A 21,771-nucleotide genomic window follows, 5' to 3' on the forward strand; every position below is an offset into this window, starting at 1 on the left:
GGGCCCGGTGAGTGCCGTGGTGGGTCCCCAGGGAGGCACGGCCCTTTCCCTCCGCTCTACCTATGCTCTGTGGCATGCTTTGCATGCCACCGCCGTCCTGTGTGGCTTGATCATCCGGCGCCCGGTGGGACGCGCGCTCCTTGAACAGGATGGAGGGAGGGAGTGACATGTGTGTGGGGGGGGGGGGGGGGGGTGTTGATGTTCTTCAGGTGGGGGGGGTTCTGTGTTGCCCCGCTCCCTGCCACTTGCTCCGAAGTGGCAGGGAGCAGCGCACTGACAGCTGATTCCCAGGCAGGGGGAGGAGTCTCCTCCCCTTGCCTTGGAATCAGCTGTCTGTGACGTCACTGATGTCAGTGCGTTCTAAGCTGCCTAGCAGACCACTTCCGAGGGATTCGCGGTCCCAGGCACATTAGAACGTTGGAGTTGAGAATTATTATATAGGATTAGAGGAGTCCCCATAGATATAAAACACCTTACTTGAATTCAAACGAACATCTACGCTTCTGAAAGCTGCTGAAAACACCTCTTCAAACAAGCCTATCCAAATGACCCAACTTAATTTACGATCCTAATCCACACCACTAACATTGAACATGCCTCAACCCTTCCCCCACATCTCTTCCTCTTGTCCTTCTCTATACAATTGTATTACCTCTATGATACTTTGTACCCATACATTGTAAGCCGCACTGAACCTGCTATTGAGCGAGAAAGAACGGGGTATAAATGCTATAAATAAATAAAATATGCAAGTACTTAGATTTTCTAAACAAATGCAGCATGATATTGAAAGGAACTTATCAGAAAAGAGGCAGCCATTATATAGATAAGTGTCCTATCTGAAATTTCAGCAGCAGGTAGTGCCAGGGTACATAAGTACATAAGTATTGCCATACTGGGAATGACCAAAGGTCCATCAAGCCCAGCATCCTGTTTCCAACAGTGGCCAATCCAGGTCACAAGTACCCGGCAAGATCCCAAAAGAGTACAAAACATTTTATACTGCTTATCCCAGAAATAGTGGATTTTCCCCAAGTCCATTTAATAATGGTCTATGGACTTTTCCTTTAGGAAGCCGTCCAAACCTTTTTAAAACTCTGCTAAGCTAACCGCCTTTACCATATTCTCTGGCAACAAATTCCAGAGTTTAATTACATGTTGAGTGAAGAAACATTTTCTCTGATTCGTGTAGCATGGATGGAGAGGGGGCATGAATAACATGAATAACTCAGCAGCCATATGTATATTCAGTAGGGTTGCACTGAATATTCATATTCAGTTCAATTCATCCCCAAATAGTGCCCCAAATACATTATTCGTATTCAGCTGAATACTGATTTAAATTTGAATACGAATAATCCAGGGCTCTACTATTCTAAATCCTACTGAAAAAAAAAAACACTTGATCTCTGATTTCACATTGCTTTTTTATTATTTTTTTATTTTATTTTTTTTATTATTTTATTATTATTCACGTTGCTATTTTATTATTTATTGCAATGATTTTGCTGCATACTTTGCCAACAAAATTAAACGTCTCTGCCAGGATATACAGGCAATCCCACTCAGTCTGCAATCAGTTAACCAGGAGTGCACAAACTCGCCCCCTCCTGACAGAGATAGATGGGACACTTTTAATCCAATGACGGAAGAGCGCCTTGACAAAAACCCTAAGAGTCCTTCGACCAACTACCTCCTCCCTCAACCCCTGCCCATCACAGATAGTGCAGCAGGCAAGTATGGGCCTCATAGAAGATGCCACAAAAATTGTGAACACCTCTCTTTCTAACGGGCAACTACCAAGAGCACTGAAAAGGGCAGTGGTTCACCTTTTGCTAAAGAAAAACAACCTTGACTGTGACAAACTTGAAAGTTACAGGCCAGTATCCAACATCCCATTTCTAGCGAAACTTATACAACAAACAGTCTGTGTTCAACTCAATGACCCTGAAGCAGCTAGAGCTTGTAATGAGTACAGCGAAACGCTGGCCACCGTCGGTCGGGGATAAAGGAGCTGTGGAAACCGTGCATACTTTAGACCGTCAAAAAAGCTAAGTAGCTCGCCATCTATTTTCTGTTTGATTTGTATATGTGAAGAGTTGGTTGACACAGAGCAGCAACCTACATCAGGACCTACAAATGCACTCAGTCTGCCGCCCCTCACTACCTTTCTACCCTCATCTCCCCTTACGTTCCCACCCGAAACCTCCGTTCACAGGACAAATCCCTCCTCTCAGTACCCTTCTCCACCACCGCCAACTCCAGGCTCCGCTCATTCTGCCTCGCCTCACCCTATGCTTGGAGCAACCTTCCTGAGCCCTTACGCCAAGACCCCTCCCTGCCCGTCTTCAAGTCTTTGCTTAAAGCCCACCTCTTCAATGCTGCATTCGGCACCTAACCCTTACCGTTCAGTGAATCCAGACTGCCCCAATTTGACTGCCCCTATTGGACCGACCGTTCACTTGTCTATTAGATTGTAAGCTCCTTGAGCAGGGACTGTCTCTCTTTGTTAAATTGTACAGCGCTGCGTAACCCTAGTAGCGCTCTAGAAATGTTGAGTAGTAGTAGTAGTATTACATATAGCAGTGATTTAACCAGAGCTGACATTGTGATGTCATAATGCCTCATTCCACCAATGCCTAAGAGCCAACCTCATCAGTGATGTCACAATGGCTTGACTGTCCTATACTTGGCCCACTTCCCCCCTTAGTGTGAAGAGTTTCAGTCTCTGGTATCCAGAGCTGAGATTGTGATGTCATAATGCCTCATTCCACCAATGCCTAAGAGCCAACCTCATCAGTGATGTCACAATGGCTTTTGTCCTATATTTGTCTCACTCTTATCTATTAGATTGTAAGCTCTTTGAGCAGGGACTGTCTCTCTTTGTTAAATTGTACAGCGCTGCGTAACCCCAGTAGCGCTTTAGAAATGTTAAGTAGTAGTAGTAGCAACCTACATCAGGAGTATAATGGACTAATGTGGAGGTTTCCCTTCACCATTTCTCCTTTGTTTTTGATTTGCGACCTTGGGGTGGTTTTTTGCCCATGATGAGGAGCAGATTCTCTTAAGACCGAGTGATTGGTCAACGGGATCAGCTGTTGCTTGTGTTATCGTTTTTGATCCAGGCACCTTGAGGCTTCCCCCCCCTCCCCCCATCAGTCACAAATGATATATGATTGGGCATGACTACATGTGAGCACATGGTATTCTCCTTTTTACTAAGCCGTGGGAGTTGTGAGTGCCAATATCCTATATAATAATTCTCACCTCCAACGTTCTGAGGCTGCCTGGAACAATTGTTTTCTGCTGGAGGTGGTGTCCTTCGTGTAGTAGATAAGAGTGACGTCACACAACCCACACCAGATTGGCCAATAGAAGGGAGAGGGGCGGAGCCACGATACAGGGAGCAGCGAATCAGCACAACACTGGGAATGCACAGCAGCAGGAACAGAAGCCTCTCTCACCAGGGTTGCCAGGTGGGCGGTTTTACCGCCCAATTGGGCGGGTTTTTGCCAGCGGCGGCGGGAAAATTTTGCCGGCTGCGGGATGCGGTTTTTTGGGCGGTTTTCCCGTAGCCGCTGTGCGAGTTCGGCGGTTTTTTCCGGGGCTTCTCTTGGTCCAATTCGGTCCAATAGAAGCTTTTCCGGGGCTTCTATTGGTCCAAATTGGACCAATAGAAGCCTTTCAGGGGCGGGGTTAGTGACACTGGGGGCGGGGTTCAGTGACACGGGAGAGGGGGATTGGCTACGGGCGGTTTTTGGGCGGGTTTACGGCTTGTTTGGGGCTGGGAAAATTTTTCCCAGCTGGCAACCCTGTCTCTCACACATACTCTCTCTCAAACATACACACTCAGAGGAAAACCTTGCTAGCGCCCGTTTCCTTACAAACAGAAACGGGCCTTTTTTACTAGTATATTATAATATTACAACAGCATTTTGAGGATGTCACAGTCATCTGAGGTCTTTCCCCCCACCATTCCTTTGTGATCCTAGTTTACAGAGAATCCACTCCCCACTCTAGCCTTTGAACTGAATTCTGTAAATACGTACATATCTACTCTATTATGTATTTGACAGGTGGATATACATGTTGGTTGGACTCACTTTTAGTAAGACAGGGCCTCTTTTATCAAGCCATGCTAGAGGCTCCCGCACAGCAATACTGACGGAGCCCATTCAGAGTAAATGGTCTTTGTCGGCATTACCGTACTGGGAGCCACTAGCGTGGTTTGACGAAAGAGGCCCACAGTAACATAGTAAATGTTGGCATGATCCATCCAGTTTGCCCTTTATCCAAGGATGAGGTAGTTACTTTTTAAAAGTACTTAAGTAGAAAGTAAAAGTACTGGGCTTCAAAAGTAGTGAAGTAAAAGTAGAAAATCTTGTCCAAAGAAATAGTCTAGTAAAAGTCATAAAATACAGCCTCTTAAAACTACTTTTTTAATTACAAAGTATTCTTAACAATTTGGACATGTAAATGGATAGCCATAGGTGGGATCATTTAAGAACATACTGGGTCAGCCAATGGTCCATCTAGCCCAGTAACCTGCTTCCAACAATGGCTAATCCAGATCACAACTATGTGGCAGAATCCCAAATTGGAGTCTGAATAAATGCTCTCCCGTGAGTCCAGGAACTTCCCTCCTACGCACACACGCGCGCATGCACACTCCTTCCCTTGTTCACCTTCTCAACTCGCTGATACAACACTCCTCTCGTCCACCCTCTCGACCATTTGATACAAAATATACACACACTCCTTCCCTCATGGAGGTGGGGTAACCATTATTGGTCATGACCATTTCTCTCTAGCTTCACCCCCCCCCCCCCCCACCCAGTTTATCATTTTATTTTCTGCTTGCTCACACAGCATGACCCTTTTTTAAATATTTGTATTTTGTAGGCTGAATAAACGCTCCCCTGTGAGTACAGGAACTTCTAACAGGCAACCAGTATAGAGCGCAGGTAGCACCAGACCGTGCCTCGGGGTTGCAGTTGAACCACAAGAAAACAAAATTACCATACTCTCTTTCCTCTCTTTGCTCCAGCTGTATGAAGCTCACTGGCCACTCTTAGTCAGATAGCGAGAAGGTGAGAATAGCATTGCATCTGTAGGACTAGGGGGCATGCGATGAAACTACAGTGTAGTAAATTTAAAACAAATAGGAGAAAAGTTTTCTTCGCCCAACGCATAATTAAACTCTGGAATTCGTTGCCGGAGAACGTAGTGAAGGCGGTTAGCCTGGCAGAGCTTGAGTTGGACAGTTTCCTAAAGGACAAGTCCATAGACCGCTACAAAATGGACTTGGGAAAAATCCACAATTTCGGGAACAAGTTGTATAAAATGTTTTGTACATTCGGGTAGCTTGCCAGGTGCCCTTGACCTGGATTGGCCGCTGTCGAGGACATGATGCTGGGCTCGATGGACCTTTGGTCTTTTCCCAGTGTGGCATTACTTATGTACTTATGAGTTGGCAGCAAGTGGGCTATCTGCGATAATGTCTAAAGCTGTGCCGCTTCCTTCCATTCAGCACCTGCAGTTCCCTGCTCATCCCCCAGCTGTCGCCCACCCCTGCAGAGGAAAGTGCCACAGCTTCCAGTGGTTATCTGCAGAGGGAAGGCCTGGTTAAGGGTCACCAGTTCCCCTGTGTCCTCTTATTCACCTCCTACCTGTCACTCACTCCCAGCAACATGACCAGCAATTGGCCACCCACACCTGCCTATTGGACACCGAGGCACCCAATGAGGACAAGCATTAAGCAGGAAAATGTGCTGCAAACCAAGGATGGAAAAATCTCAGCTATGGGACACCGTCACTTGTCGTCTTTCAAAAGCATTATGTGATTGTCTCAATCTGTGTTTTTCATCTGGAGCAAACCCATTTTGGCTCCACCTCTTGGGATTTCCGCTGGTCTGGGAAACCACTGCTTTTCTTCTTGGCCATGCCCCCTCCTATCGCGACGTCAGACGTTGGGCTTGCACTTGATTTGGGTCGTACTTCCAGTCCCAGCTCAGCTATTTTCAAGACCGGAAGTAAATTTCTCCGGGAGTAAATTTATCTTTCTCCTCATAATCTCTGCTCATTGGGCAAGTAACTCTTATCTGTGCCCTTCTCTCCTCCACTGCCAAATCCAAACTCTGCACTTTCCACTTTGTGCGCTGTAAGTACATAAGTACATAAGTAACGCCACACTGGGAAAAGACCAAGGGTCCATCGAGCCCAGCATCCTGTCCACGACAGCGGCCAATCCAGGCCAAGGGCACCTGGCGAGCTTCCCAAACGTACAAACATTCTATACATGTTATGCCTGGAATTGTGGATTTTTCCCAAGTCCATTTAGTAGTGGTTTATGGACTTGTCCTTTAGGAAACTGTCTAACCCCTTTTTAAACTCTGCTAAGCTAACCGCTTTCACCACATTCTCCGGCAACGAATTCCAGAGTTTAATTATGCGTTGGGTGAAGAAATATTTTCTCCGATTTGTTTTAAATTTACTACACTATAGTTTCATCGCATGCCCCCTAGTCCTAGTATTTTTGGAAAACGTGAACAGACGCTTCACATCCACCTGTTCCACTCCACTCATTATTTTATATATCTCTATCATGTCTCCCCTCAGCCGTCTCTTCTCCAAGCTGAAAAGCCCTAGAAAAGATTTGAGTTGTAGCAGAATGTTCTTTCTCTGGTCTTACTAAAATGCAGTCTCAAAACCAAACTCTTTGGGGTTGTTTTTGGATTGTAACCCCTGTTTCTTGTGATCACAGCCTCACTGGTTTTAATCATTTTTTTAAATAAATGAAATTCCCAAAGTTTCCTGTATTTATTTATTCCTATTGTCTAGATTGTCATCTCTGTGTAGAAGGGACTGTCTCTTACATGTCCTATATAATAATTCTCACCTCCAACATTCTGAGGCTGCCTGGAACCGTGGATCCCTTGGAGGTGGTCTGGATCACGTTGTAGTAGATAATAGTGACGTCACACAACCCACACCAGATTGGCCAGTAGAAGGGAGAGGGGCAGAGCCACGATACAGGGAGCAGCGAATCAGCACAACATGGGGAATGCACAGCAGCAGGAACAGAAGCCTCTCTCACATAGTCACTCTCACATACACTCTCTCAAACATACACACTCAGAGGAAAACCTTGCTAGTGCCCGTTTCCTTTCAAACAGAAACGGGCCTTTTTTTTACTAGTATTTATATATAACACGAAACCAACAAGGTGGACAAAAAGACCTCATGAAACCGTGAGACACAGAAACAAACCGGTGAGGTAGTAGGTCCAAAGAGGAAACTTTATTGAAATTGAAAAAAACGACCCGACACGGCCGTGTTTCAGCCCAAAAGGCCTGCCTCAGCTTTTGCAAGATGGAAGATTGCTGAAGGATCTCATTGTCAGATTACTTCTACAATTCATTTCGACATCCATTACCTTCCACGACAACAGAGATTTTACAAGACCCCTGAGGCAGGCCTTTTGGGCCGAAACACGGCCGTGTCAGGTCATTTGTCAATTTCAATAAAGTTTCCTCTTTGGACCTACCTCACTGGTTTGTTTATATATAACACTTCATATATCTAGTGGGTCTATAAAATGATCAAGAGCAGCTATAATAGTAGCAATATTCACTTTAAAAAAAACATGGCTCAGTAACTCATATTTATAATACACACATTATAGTAGCATAGCATTGGTTCAAAAAGGCTCCCTAATATCAGCAGGTGAAAGTTAACTCAGAATGAAAGGTCAGTTAAGTCAACACAAGAAAAAAGGAAAAAGTTTCTGACATTTAGGGAAGAAGTTAAAAGTATCGGAGCTTACATTCCTACTTGCTGATCCTTGTAAGTGTTGTTTTAAGTCTTAAGTATTTAGGTAACAAATATGTATTTTTAGATCCTGATCAATTACACATTTTCCTGAATGCAAAAAGAATAACTAACTGGATGGTAATTGTGGCGTAGCCAAGGGTGGGCCCGGGTGGGCCCAGGCCCACCCACTTTGGGCTCAGGCCCACCCAGTAGCAGGACACCTATGAAGTGTCTGGCAGGGATCCCCAAGCCCCACCAGCTGAAAATTCCCAACAACTGTCCTTCCTGCATACCAGCCTTCCCTCTAATGTATTCCCGCCTATGCGGAAACAGGAAGTTGCATCAGAGGGAAGGCTGTGGGGCCAACACGAGCAACTTGACATTTCGTCCATTAGATTGTAAGCTCTTCCGAGCAGGGACCGTCCTTAATTGTTAATTTGTACAGCGCTGCGTAACCCTAGTAGCGCTCTAGAAATGTTAAGTAGTAGTAGTAGTAGTAGTAGTAGTAGCGTGTATTAGTTGCTGCTCGCTGCCAGTGAAAATCTGCTGTTTAAAAGGTATGGGGGGAGGGGGATGTTTGAGAGACCACATGGCATGCAGGCAAGAGAGGGAGAGACCAAATCACTTGTGGGACAGGACGGAGTTCTTCTGCCCCACCCATCTTGGGCCCAGGCCCACCCAAAATTGGGTGTCTGGCTACGCCCCTGGAAGGAACATCTGATTAATATATAGGAAGGAATGGAATTTCTGCACAGGCCATCTTACTTAAAGTTATACACTGACTTTGTTTATCTCCTCATGTTTTCCTTCCTCCCCCTTCATTATATTGTGGTCTAAGAGGTATTTTTTTCTTTTTCTCTCTTCTTAACAAACTTATGTCAATGATTTTCTTTCATGTTACTAAATGCAACGTACCTATTAGGAAGTCTGCAAAGGATGCTGTGATTGAGAATTGCTGCTCCAGGTACTTGGCCATGAATGTTACTAAACCAACAACCATGCCCGTCAGATTGAACTGAGCCAAAATCACTAGAGCACAGCCTGGTTGCAATATATTTCTTAATAAAACCTTAGGGAAGTCTGAAACAAAGAACAAAATAAATTATTAAATATATAAAACTATGTTAACAATTAAAAAAAAAAAAAACAAGGGTCCTGCTTACTAGGCCGCACAAACGTTTTAGTGAATGCTAACGCTAGAGACTCCCATAGGAATATAATGGGTGTCTCTATCGTTAGCGTGCGTTACAAAGTTTGCACGCTCACAGCGCAGCTTAATAAACAGGGCCCTAAGGAGCCCTTTTTAAAGAGCAGCGGCAAGCCCACCACGGGCTTACCGCTCGCTCTTCCGGGACTACGGCCGGCCTAACGCGGCCACCGGTGGTAGTCCCGCCCCGAGCGCATGCCGTTTCCGGAGGATAAAGGAAACCCAGCGGTAATCAGGCATTGGGCGCATGCTGCTCGGCTGCTGCCGGTTTAGCGCGGGAGCCCTTATCACCACCTCAATGGGTAGCGGTAAGGGCTCCCCCTCGGATGGCCATGCGGTAAGAGTTTTCTTACCACGTGGCCATGTGTGTCTGGGGGCTTTTTTTACCCGCTGTGCTAAAAAGGGCCCTGGTGAGAGGGAAAAATGGCCCCCGCCCCTAACACAGGGCCCTTCTTCCCGCAGCTTGGTAAAAGGACCCCCAAGAGTCGTAAGATTTTGATTGACAGGCTTTCTGTTTTAGCCACCTCTTTTGTCTCCACAACACTTTTAGCCCACATTTTCCCACTAGTGGTAGGCTCAATGTGGCTTACACGAGACCATAGGGCAAACTACAGTTCAGTAAAATACAATTAAACAGTGTAATAGTAAAATAGTAAACATATAGATATCGTGTAGAAAAACAGAGATAATAAGAGTGAATAAAAAATGATAAGGTCCACGGATTTTGCCATAACAAAGAAGCGGTAAATTAGGTTGAGTCAGGAAGGTAGGCCTTCTTGAACAGGGTGGTCTTCAGTAATTTCCTGAAATTTAGATGGTTCTGGGTTAATTTTAATATTTTGGGTAGTGCATTCCATAGCTGTGTGCCTATGAAGGAGAAGCTGGATGCGTAGGTAGCAGTGGCGTAGCCAAGGGTGGGCCTCGGCGGGCCCAGGCCCACCTACTTTGGGCTCAGGCCCACCCAGTAGCAGCACACCTATGAAGTGTCTGGCAGGGATTCCCAAGCCCCACCAGCCGAAAATTCCTGTCCTTCCTGCATACCAGCCTTCCCTCTGATGTATTCCCGCCTATGCGGAAACAGGAAGTTGCATCATAGGGAAGGCTGTGGAGCCAACATGAGCAGTGTGTATTATTTGCTGCTTGTTGCCAGTGAAAATCTGCTATTTAAAAGGTATGGTGGGAGGGGGATGTTTGAGAGACCATATGGCAATGGTATGCAGGTGAGAGAGGGAGAGACCAAATCACTTGTGGGACAGGGCGGAGTTCTTCTGCCCACCCATCTTGGGCCCAGGCCCACCCAAAATTGGGTGTCTGGCTACGCCCCTGGTAGGTAGACTTGTATTTGAGGCCTTTTTCAATCTGGATAATGTAAATTTAGGAAGGATCTTAGATTAGCAGACATTTTAGTTTTACATTCACTTTGTTTCAACACCATTTTAAACCTTAAATCAAAGCGTGTAAAAGAAATTCTGTTTTATAGTGCTAGCCCCTTAACTACTGCAACCTACTCCTCACCGGCCTCCCACTTAGCAACCTATCCCCCCTTCAATCTGTTCAGAACTCTGCTGCACGTCTTATATTCCGCCTGAGCCGATATACTCATATCACCCCTCTCCTCAGGTCACTTCACTGGCTTCCGATCAGATACCGCATTCAATTCGAGCTTCTCCTTCTTACCTACAAATGCACTCAGTCTGCTGCCCCTCACTATCTTTCTACCCTCATCTCCCCTTACGTTCCCGCCCGTAACCTCCGTTCACAGGACAAATCCCTCCTCTCAGTACCCTTCTCCACCACCGCCAACTCCAGGCTCCGCTCATTCTGCCTCGCCTCACCCTATGCTTGGAACAACCTTCCCGAGCCCTTACGCCAAGCCCCCTCCCTGCCCATCTTCAAGTCTTTGCTCAAAGCCCACCTCTTCAATCCTGCTTTCGGCACCTAACTCTCACCTTTCAGGATATCCAGACTGCCCCAATTTGACTGCCCCTATCGGACTGACTGTTCACTTGTCCTTTAGATCGTAAGCTCTTTGAGCAGGCACTGTCCTTTATGTTAAATTGTGCAGCGTTGCGTAACCCTAGTAGCACTTTAGAAATGTTAAGTAGTAGTAGTAGTAGTTTTATGAATCTAAGCATTTGGCACCGCGTGTTTTGATGTGACAAGAGAGCTCTTTGAAGTTGATGCTACCAATGCCAATAGTTCATAAGTACATAAGTAATGCCATACTGGGAAAAGACCAAGGGTCCATCGAGCCCAGCATCCTGTCCACGACAGCGGCCAATCCAGGCCAAGGGCATCTGGCAAGCTTCCCAAACGTACAAACATTCTATACGTGTTATTCCTGGAATTGTGGATTTTTCCCAAGTCCATTTAGTAGCGGTTTATGGACTTGTCCTTTAGGAAACCGTCCAACCCCTTTTTAAACTCTGCTAAGCTAACCGCCTTCACCACGTTCTCAGGCAACGAATTCCAGAGTTTAATTATGCGTTGGGTGAAGAAAAACTTTCTCCGATTTGTTTTAAATTTACTACACTAGTTTAATCGCATGCCCCCTAGTCCTAGTATTTTTGGAAAGCGTGAACAGACGCTTCACATCCACCTGTTCCACTCCACTCATTATTTTATATCCCTCTATCATGTCTCCCCTCAGCCGTCTCTTCTCCAAGCTGAATAGTTTATAGTTTATTGGTACTTTCTAAACCACTTTAACTGCTAGGCAGAACTAAGCAGTTTACAATCCATCAGGGGCGTAGCTGCTATGGGGCCACGGGGGCCTGGGCCCCCGTAGATTTGGCCCTAGACCCCCCTGCAGGCAACCCTCTCACCCCCCCTCCCACCGCCAACCCACCGCCTGCTGCCTTTGCTGGCGGGGGACCCCAACCCCCGCCAGCCGAAGTCTTCTTCCTTCGTCTGGTTTCTCAGTCTGACATCCTGCACGTACAACCTTGCAGGGCTTCGTTCTGTTTCTGTGAGTCTGACGTCCTGCACATTGTACGTGCAGGACGTCAGACTGAGAAACCAAACGAAAGAAGAAGACTTCGGCTGCCGGGGGTTGCGGTCCCCCGCCAGCAAAGGCAGCAGGCGGCGGGTTGGCGGTAGGAGGGGGGGTTGAGAGGGTTGCCGGCAGGGGGTCCAGGGTCAAATCTACGGGGGCCCAGGCCCCCGAGGCCCCATAGCAGCTACGCCCCTGATGTGCTGTAGGATTGTAAACTGCTTAGTTCTGCCTAGCCAGTTAAAGTGGTATAGAAAGTACCAATAAACCAAGGGCACCCGGCAAGCTTCCCAAACGTACAAACATTCTGTACATGTTATTCCTGGAATTGTGGATTTTTCCCAAGTCCATTTAGTAGCGGTTTATGGACTTGTCCTTTAGGAAACCGTCTAACCCCTTTTTAAACTCTGCCAAGCTAACCGCCTTCACCACGTTCTCCGGCAACGAATTCCAGAGTTTAATTATGCGTTGGGTGAAGAAAAACTTTCTACGATTTGTTTTAAATTTACTACACTGTGGTTTCATCGCATGCCCCCTAGTCCTAGTAGTTTTGGAAAGCGTGAACAGAAGCTTCACATCTACCTGTTCCACTCCACTCATTATTTTATATACCTCTATCATGTCTCCCCTCAGCCGTCTCTTCTCCAAGCTGTATAGCCCTAGCCTCCTTAGTCTTTCTTCATAGGGAAGTCGTCCCATCCCCGCTATCATTTTAGTCGCCCTTCGCTGCACCTTTTCCAATTGAATAGCTTCAACTGTTACTGCATACATAGTAACATAGTAGATGACGGCAGAAAAAAGACCTGCACGGTCCATCCAGTCTGCCCAACAACATAACTTATATTTGCTACTTTTTGTTTATACCCTACTTTGATTTGTACCTGTGCTTTTCAGGGCACAGACCGTAGCGCTATCCCCGCCTCCCAACCACCAGCCCCGCCTCCTGATCTTGACTAAGCTCCTGAGGATCCATTCCTTTGGCACAGGATTCCTTTATGCTTATCCCATGCATGTTTGAAGTCCGTTACCGTTTTCATTTCCACCACCTCCCGCGGGAGGGCATTCCAAGCATCCACTACTCTCTCCGTGAAAAAATACTTCCTGACATTTTTCTTGAGTCTGCCCCCCTTCAATCTCATTTCATGTCCTCTCGTTCTACCATCTTCCCATCATATATCATGCATTTTCCACACTTTTGATGACCCCTGTATATAGAACTACACTCTATCCAAATATCCGACCAACGTAGAATAAGTTTGCGCTGCAGGAATACGCTATCATACACCGAGACTTCTCAAATAGGCTATTCCATACAAGAACAGCCTAGTATGTAAAAGTTTGAAGATTTTACTCCTTTAAACATCAGGAAAAAAAGGACCAAGTCCTCTTTAGATCAAAATGACCTTAAAGGGGAGGCAAGTATTACTAATCAACTCATATATATCATGAGTACTGGTGTCTAACATTATGTGGCTGCATTGGATGTATTCTGGGGACATGGGGTGAAAATCAGCCAGGGCAAAATCAAATAACAGACTGTTAACATAGACAAACCAATGCTGCTGAATATCCTGATAACAGTGCAGAACATAGCTGTAAAAAAAAAAAAGCAAAGAAAACTGAAATTCAATGAAGGAAAAATTAATAAAGGATTTCTAAGAATGGAAAGGATTTGAATTGAGATGGTAGCCATGGAAGCAACTTCAACTCACCACGACTAAACCTGACTGTTGGTATCTGCATGACGTCCCGCACATGTTCAGTACCTTTCTATTCCAGAGAAGACACTAACTCTATAAGTCTGACATATGAGTGACACATGCACTTAAATTATTGTTTAAATGATAGACCATCAGTCATAAGACTTAGGAGCAGTGTTATTCTCAACGTCAACGTCCAGGAATAACATGTACAGCATGTTTGTACGTTTGGGAAGCTCACCAGGTGCCCTTGGTCTGGATTGGCCACTGTCGTGGACAGGATGCTGGGCTCGATGGACCCTTGGTCTTTTCCCAGTATGGCATTACTTATGTACTTATGAACTTATGTCAACAACACTGCTTGAAAGTCTTCTGAAGCGACAAGAGGTTAATGTCAATCACATGCTGCCCTAGGCACTATTCCAGTGTACTTAACATCATAGACCTGCCGCTGAAACTGTGATTAAACAAAGAAAGTGCCTACACAATGTTCACACAGCAGTGCCCCCAATTTATAGTGTAAATAAAACGTGAAAAAGTAAAATCGTTTACACAAAAACACAATGAAAAAACGCTGCGACTTATCTCTCATGTATTTTAACAGCTCTGGTCCGATGAGGCCCTCCGTTTCGAATCTCTGTATCAGGAACCAAAATTAACTGCTAAAGAGACTATGACAAATCCAGAACCCGTCCAAGTTTAACCTGAAAGGGCTTACCGAATGTTGAAAGACTCCCGTTCTATAAGCAGGAACCTGCAAAAATGAAAGGGTATAAAAAAATGCATGACATCACCACGTCCCCCAAACTTTATTGAAACCAAATGATGTTCTGCAGACAAGAACAGAGGAAGCAACTGAAGGAAATACAAGAAAATTCCTATTATTAAACAAAAAGAATGTATACATCAAATAATGATATGCCATTCTATGAATTCATTTAAACCGTACAATTCTACAGTACCCAATTCAAAGCTCCAGACCTGTTCTCTCAGTATAAGTCTCTGGATCCTGTCCCTTCCAATAGATAAAAGCTGGAAGATCTCTCTATATAAAAGGCAAAACCAACGTTCTATGAAGCCTCCAGTCGGAAGTGTGAAGGGGGCGAGATATCCGGTTTCCCTATGAGTGTCTGCCCCGCCCTCTCTGTAACACAGTCAGTGAAGGAAAACAGCAGAGCACGAAATCAAATCGCTGGCTCTGTAACAGTGAAGGACTCAGAGGGGGGAGGGGAGAGAGGCCAGAGGGCAGGGACACACACACTCCCAAATGCACACAGAAGAAAACATTGCTAGCCCCCGTTTCATTTGCATCAGAAACGGGCCTTTTTTACTAGTGTTCTATAAACTGAAGTTACTTGTAGGAGGTGTCCTTCAAGGGTGATATCATCTGACAGAGCCCAGTGCAGCATGCTCCCCAGGGTTCTACTAGAAGATTTTGGAAACAACCTACCATGAATGCACGTGTCTTCCTGTCCACTGTAAGACCAGCTTAGTCTAATACAATAACTGATAGAATTCAATTCCAAGGGGAGGGGGGTGAGGCAGTGTGAATATTCATCCTGCTGTCCTTGGAGAACATCTGCCACAAGCAACTTCGCTTTCTCCAAGGTCAAGCAGGACGTAACATCCAGAATTCCTAGCGACCAGACTGTCTCAAAAGAAAAGGGGGAATTCAACAAGGATATGCAATGACCAAGACCTATAATGCAAGCAAATGACAGTAACTATTATTTTCTTTTTAGACAGTCTGGAACAGAAACAAATGGCCTTAGGGAGTGGAGTTGGGTTCTAGGCCCCAAATAAATTCTGAAGGACTATCAGCTCTCGTGATGGGAGCCCTACTCTAGGCATTAGTGAAACGTGAATGCGTGGTAAGAAGGTCCACATTGCAGCTCTGCATTTCTCCTCTATGGAGGTTGACCTCAAGTGGACTACTGAGACAGCCATGGCTCTGACATTGTGAGCTGTGACATGACCCTCTAGAGTCAGCCCAGCCTAGGCACAACTAAAGGAAATGCAGTCTGCTAGCCAATTTGAAAGAGTGCATTTAGTAATGACAGCCCCATCCTGTTGGGGTCAAAATAACAAAAAGCTGGATGAATTTTCTATAGGCTTTAATTGACTCCAGATAGAGGTCCGTTTCTCTTGCAGCCCAGAAAGTATAGTGTGCATTCACCAGGCTGCGGTATGTGGCTCTGGGAAAAATGCTGGCAGAAAAACTGACTGGTTAAAATGGAATTCCGACACTACCTTAGGAAGGAACTTAAGATGCATATGCAAAATAACTCTGTGAAAACTTAGTGTGAGGTGGATCACCTACTAAGGCTTGTAGCTCACTGAGCCTGTAGGTTGAAGTGACCACCACCAAAAACAAGACCTTACAGATCAGGTACTTCAGATGACAAGAACCAAATGGCTGAAAGGGAGCTTTCATTAGCTGAGTAAGACAATTGATCTTATTCCCCTGGGGGGAGGGGTGTTGATGGGAAGTTTTAGCAAAAGCAAGCCACTCACGATGCTAACAACTAAAGGCTGAGAAGAGATGGGCCTATCCTCTACACAATGATTATAAGCTCCAATTGCACTGAGATGAACCATTACAGAAAATATTTTTCAGACGTGTGTATCGGACGCGCGCCAAAAATGAAATTACCGCTAGAGCCCCTTGGTAGTCGGGGCGGTAACTCCATTTTGGCGCATGTAGGCGCCTACACGGCTTAGTAAAAGGGGTCCCAAGTTTATTATCAGTCCTGATATACCAGTTAAGAGAGAACACATCAACGAAGTTTACAAATGTATTTATTTATTAAAAGTTACTATACCGCCTTTAACTGAGACATGGCAGATCAAAGCGGTTTACAATCTAAAATGAGTTTTAAAAAAATTGGAAAATAACTACAATATAAATAGGAAAGGCAAAAGAGCTTAATCAACCTAGGGAAACAGGGTTATTACAAGAGAACTACACTGGGGAAGCAGGGAGAAACGCTGTCATGTGGTACCAATTGAGCCGGCAGGCAGAGAAGTTTGGCAAGAGCCAAAGGCCATGGTAAACAAGAAGACCTTGAGCGGAGCCTTATAGGATGGTAAACTTTCAACATGCAAGCAGTGAGGGCTTAGAACAGGAGGTCAGGATGTAAGAGTGACCCCTCATTCTGAGTGATGAAGGTTGATAAGTATTCATCCCCATAGATCTTCTGAAGCTAGCTTCAGAAATAGAGGGAACCATATCTAATGTGGCCAGCATGGTGTGATGAATCCTGGTTCCCTAATTCTACTTGAGTTTCAGGAGAATTTTCACTGTGAGAAACACTGGAGGATACACATACCCACAACTAAGGAGAAAGGCATAAGAGGCTAGTCTGCTGTGTGATCTCAGCCAGCTGCAGAACTGAGGAACTTTCTTGTTGAGGTTAGTGGCAAAAAGGGTCTATCGAAGAGGTGCCCCACTCTCAAAAGTTCTTTTGGACAAAGCCCATGTTTAAAAGATCACTCCTGTAGTTGTATGACCTGACTAAGTCTGTCTGCTAGACAGTTGTCTTTCCTCACCAGGTAAATAGCTCTGAGCACCATCCTATGGGAGGAGGTCCCATTTCCACATCCTAACTGCTTCCTGAAACAGGAGGTACAATCCTGTGCTTCCCTACTTGTTGACAAAGCAGTAGTGTACCAAAGGCGGGGTGGTGGTTCACCCCTGGTGCATGCAGCAAGGGGGGGGGGGGAGTGCAGGGAGCAGTGGTGCGGCTGTCACCTCTACCGGTCCCATGCCCCCTCTGACATTACTTCCTCTTCCGGGGCAGGGGACCGGCAGAGCTGACAGCTGTGCAACTGCTCCATATACCCCCTTGCTAGGAGGAGGGGGGGTGTGACATGCTTTGGGGGTGCATGTGTGATGTGCCTTGGGGGAGTGTGACTCACTTCGGGGAGCAACCAAGCTAGGTACACCACTGTGACATAGTACATTGCAACCTGATTGTTTGAATCAATAATTTGGTTTGCCAGCCGATCCCTGAAAGCCTTAACAGTTAAAGCTGGGAAAAGGTCATAAAAAGCAGACACTTGCTAATAATTTTATTTGCAGATAAATTCAGGGGTTGGAAAGCAGCATCACCTGACGTGGCTACATTCCGGCGTACGTCTGCATCAGTGGCATCATATCAAATCTATAGGACAATTATAAATATAAAAAAACTTAAACGAATACACCTAAATATTTAAATGTACATAAACATATCTCACCATGGTGGTCTATGAGGTTTCTTTTGCCCTTATAGTCTATGGATTTAAAAAGGAGGAAGGAAGGCCAAATGACAGCCGGCATGGTTAAAAAGTGAGGAGAAGAAAGCTATTACAGATAAAAGAAAATCCTTCAGAAAATGGAAGAAGGCTCCAACTTAAAATAACAGGAAACAGCATAAGGAATGGCAAGTCAAATGCAAAGCGCTGATAAGGAAGGCAAAGACTTTGAAAAGAAGATTGTGTTGAAGACAAAAAATACATAGTAAAAACATTTTTAGGTACATTAGAAGCAAGAAGCCAGCAAAAGAATAAACTGTACCGCTAGATGACAGAGAGGTAAAAGGGGCACTCAGGAAAGGCAAGACCATAGCGGAGAGATTAAATGAATTCTTTGCTTCGGTCTTCACCAAGGAAGATGTGGGAGAGACACCAATGCCGGAAATGGTACTCAATGCTGATGAATCAGAGAAACTGAATCAAATCCCTGGAAATCTGGCAGACGTAATAGGACAAGTTCACAAATTGAAGAGTAGCAAATTGCCTGGACCGGATGGTATATAACTCAGAGTACTGACAGAATCGAAAAATGAACTTGCAGAACTATTGTTAGTAATATATAACTTATTTTTAAAATCAAGTATGGTACCAGAAGATTGGAGGGTGGCCAATGTAACGACGATTTTTAAAAAGGGTTCCAGCGGTGATCTGGAAAATATAGACCGGTGAGCCTGACATCGGTGCCGGGCAAAATGGTAGAGACTATTATAAGAACAAAATTACAGAGCATATACATAAGCATGGATTAATGAGACAAAGCCAACGTGGATTTAGTGAAGGGAAATCTTGACTCACAAGTGTACTACATTTCTTTGAAGGGGTGAATAAATATGAGGATAAAGGTGAGTCGGTTGATACTGTGTATCTGGATTTTCAAAAGGCATCTGAGAAAATGCCTCATGAAAGACTCCTGAGGAAATTATAGAGTCATGGGATAGGACGTAATGTCCTATTGTGGATTAAAAACTGGTTAAAAGAAAACAGAAAGTAGGGTTAACTGGTCAGTATTCTCAATAGAGAAGGGTAGATACTGGGGTTTCACAGGGGTCTGTGCTGGGACTGCTGCTTTTTAACGTATTTATAAATGATCTAGAGATGGGAATAACTAGTGAGATGATTAAATTTGCTGATGAAACAAAGTTATTCAAAGTTGTTAAATCGCAAGAGGACCTTATGAGACTGGGAGACTGAGCATCCAAATGGTAGATGACATTTAATGTGAGTAAGTGAAAAAGTGATGCACGTGGGAAAGTGCTCCCCCAAATTCACGACTAAAAAAGAAAAAATACAAAAATGAAAAAAAAAACCTCAAGAAAATAGTCCCAACATGTATATCCTCTTGAACCTTCATCGCCATCCCTCATTCTTGGTGACTTCAACATCCACGCTAATGACCCATCCGACTCTTACGCTTCTCAATTCCTCACTCTGACATCCTCCTTCAATCTCCAGCTGAGCTCCACCACCCCAACTCACCAGAATGGTCACTGTCTTGATCTTGTCCTCTCCTCTATCTGCTCACCCTCCAGCTTCTGCGCCTCAGCTCTTCCTCTCTCCGACCACCATCTGATCACCTTCACACTTCATCACCCTCCTCCTCAGTCCCACCCGATGCTTACCACTTCTTTCAGAAATCTCCAGGCTGTTGACCCTCCTTCCCTTTCCTCATGCATCTCTAATCTCCTCTCTTCCATCTTGTCCTCCAAGTCTGTTGACAAGGCTGTCTCCTCCTACAATGCCACTCTTTCCTTTGCTCTGGACACCCTTGCACCCTCCACCACCCGTACCATAAGGTGTACCAACCCTCAACCCTGGCTGACCCCTAGTATCCGATACCTACGGTCCTGTGCCCGCTCTGCTGAACGCCTCTGGCTGAAGTCTCGCATCCATGCTGACTTCATTCACTTCAAATTTATGCTGACCTGCTTCCAGTCCTCCCTATTCCTCGTCGAGCAAGATTATTACACCCATCTGACTAATTCTCTTGGCTCTAACCCTCGTCGTCTCTTCGCTACCTTGAACTCCTTTCTCAAAGTAACCTCAGCTCCTAACCCCGCCCCCCCCCCCTATCTCCTCAATCACTGGCTGATTACTTTCATGACAAGGTCCAGAAGATCAACCTTGGATTCTCTGCCAAGCCGCCTCCTCCTCTTCTTCCCTTAACCCACTCCCTCAATCACCTAACCCATGCCTCCTTCTCTTCCTTTCCTGATATCACTGAAGAGGAAACCGCCCACCTTCTTTCCTCCTCGAAATGCACTACCTGTCCCTCTGATCCCATTCCCACCAACTTACTTAACTCCATTTCTCCCACTATCACCTCCTCTATCTGTCACATCCTCAACCTCTCTCTTTCCACCGCAACGGTCCCTGACACCTTCAAACACGCCGTAGTCACACCGCTCCTCAAAAAAACCGTCATTATAAAGACTGCTGCATGCCTGAACATACCTGTGTGCCTGTTAAACAGCCAGATACATTGGAGACACCCTCTGAAAGACTCATGGAAGCAAATTCTAGGCTCTCAACATCTAAGCAGTGAGGGCCAGAGACTGAAGGTCGGGATGCAGAAGAGATCCCTTGTTCTGCATGATGAGGGTCAGAAAACACTCCAATCTCCACAGTTCTTCGGAGGATAACTCCAGAAGAGGGTAACCAGGTCTGTTGAGGCCACTAAGGAGGGATCGGAATCATGGTGCTGTGGTCTTGCTTGCGTTTCAGCAAAATCTTCCCCACAAGAAGTATGGGAGGATACGCATACAGAAGACCTGTCTCCCATATAAAGGAGGAAGGCATCAGACGCTAGTCTGTCATAGGCCTGGAGCCTGGAACAGAACTGAGGGACTTTGTGATTGATGTGAGTGGAAAAGTAACATTGTTTTCATTGCCTCTGCCAAACTAAGGAGACCTTTTACTAAAGTGTGGTACTCTTTACAATTACCACATGGTTAATGCAAAAATTAATGCGCAGTAACCGCAATGCCTTTGCAGTAAATACAGGGGTCATGGTCAGCATCTGGCCTGCATTTACTGCACAAGGCAGCTGCCTACCACACTGCATGGCACTGCGGCAGTGGCGTAGGAAGGGGGGCGGTGGGGCCGTCCGCCCCGGGTGCACGCGCTGGGAGGGTGTCGGCGCCGCTGGTTACCTGCTCTCTTTGCCCTGGAACAGGTTACTTCCTGTTCCAGGGCAGAGAAAGCAGGGAACCAACGGAGCCGATGCAGCTCCCAGAGACGACGTGCACTCGGCGGGGCGGAACGCCAGCGGTAAAAATGCACTCCGAGGGGGGGTTGCGCGCGCCGAGGGGGGGTGAGCCATGCTGCACCCGGGGGGGGGGGTGCGCAGCGGCGACCCGCCCCGGGTGTCAGCTGGCCTCGCTACGCCGCTGCACTGCGGTATATGGAGGTGCAGACAGTGCGGAAGCAGGGCCAGCTGAAGGTAAATAAATTGGCCTGATGCAACAGCACTTTTCTTCCTTTCTACATTCCCCTTCTCCGATCCCCATGATATACTTCTGACCCTGACCCCTCACACTCATCTGGATATTATCAAGCCCCCCCCCCTGCCCCTTATCCTGATACAAGGTTCTGATCCCCCAGCACCCCCGATTAAATGTTCAAGATCCCCTTGCACCCCCGATGAAAAGATCAGATCCTCCTCAACAAGCCTGCCCCTGATACACAGACCCCGCCCCTAGCTGCAAAACCCTACCCCAATCAAACCCTTTCCTTCAACCCCCAACATTCTTTTTGGGACTCACCCT

General features: G+C 45.9%; 1 protein-coding gene across 1 annotated transcript in view; it reads right to left on the reverse strand.

The window, feature by feature from the left end:
* LOC115468216 (solute carrier organic anion transporter family member 2B1-like) overlaps positions 1 to 21,771 on the reverse strand; it is a 143,423-nt gene that overhangs the window by 64,164 nt on the left and 57,488 nt on the right. The window contains exon 10 of the mRNA XM_030199750.1: positions 8,728 to 8,892. Within this exon, the coding sequence (XP_030055610.1) occupies positions 8,728 to 8,892 (165 nt within the window). The remainder of the gene's footprint in view (positions 1 to 8,727; positions 8,893 to 21,771) is intronic.

This window comes from Microcaecilia unicolor, chromosome 4 (genome assembly GCF_901765095.1).
Source record: "Microcaecilia unicolor chromosome 4, aMicUni1.1, whole genome shotgun sequence".
Lineage (NCBI taxonomy): Eukaryota > Metazoa > Chordata > Amphibia > Gymnophiona > Siphonopidae > Microcaecilia > Microcaecilia unicolor.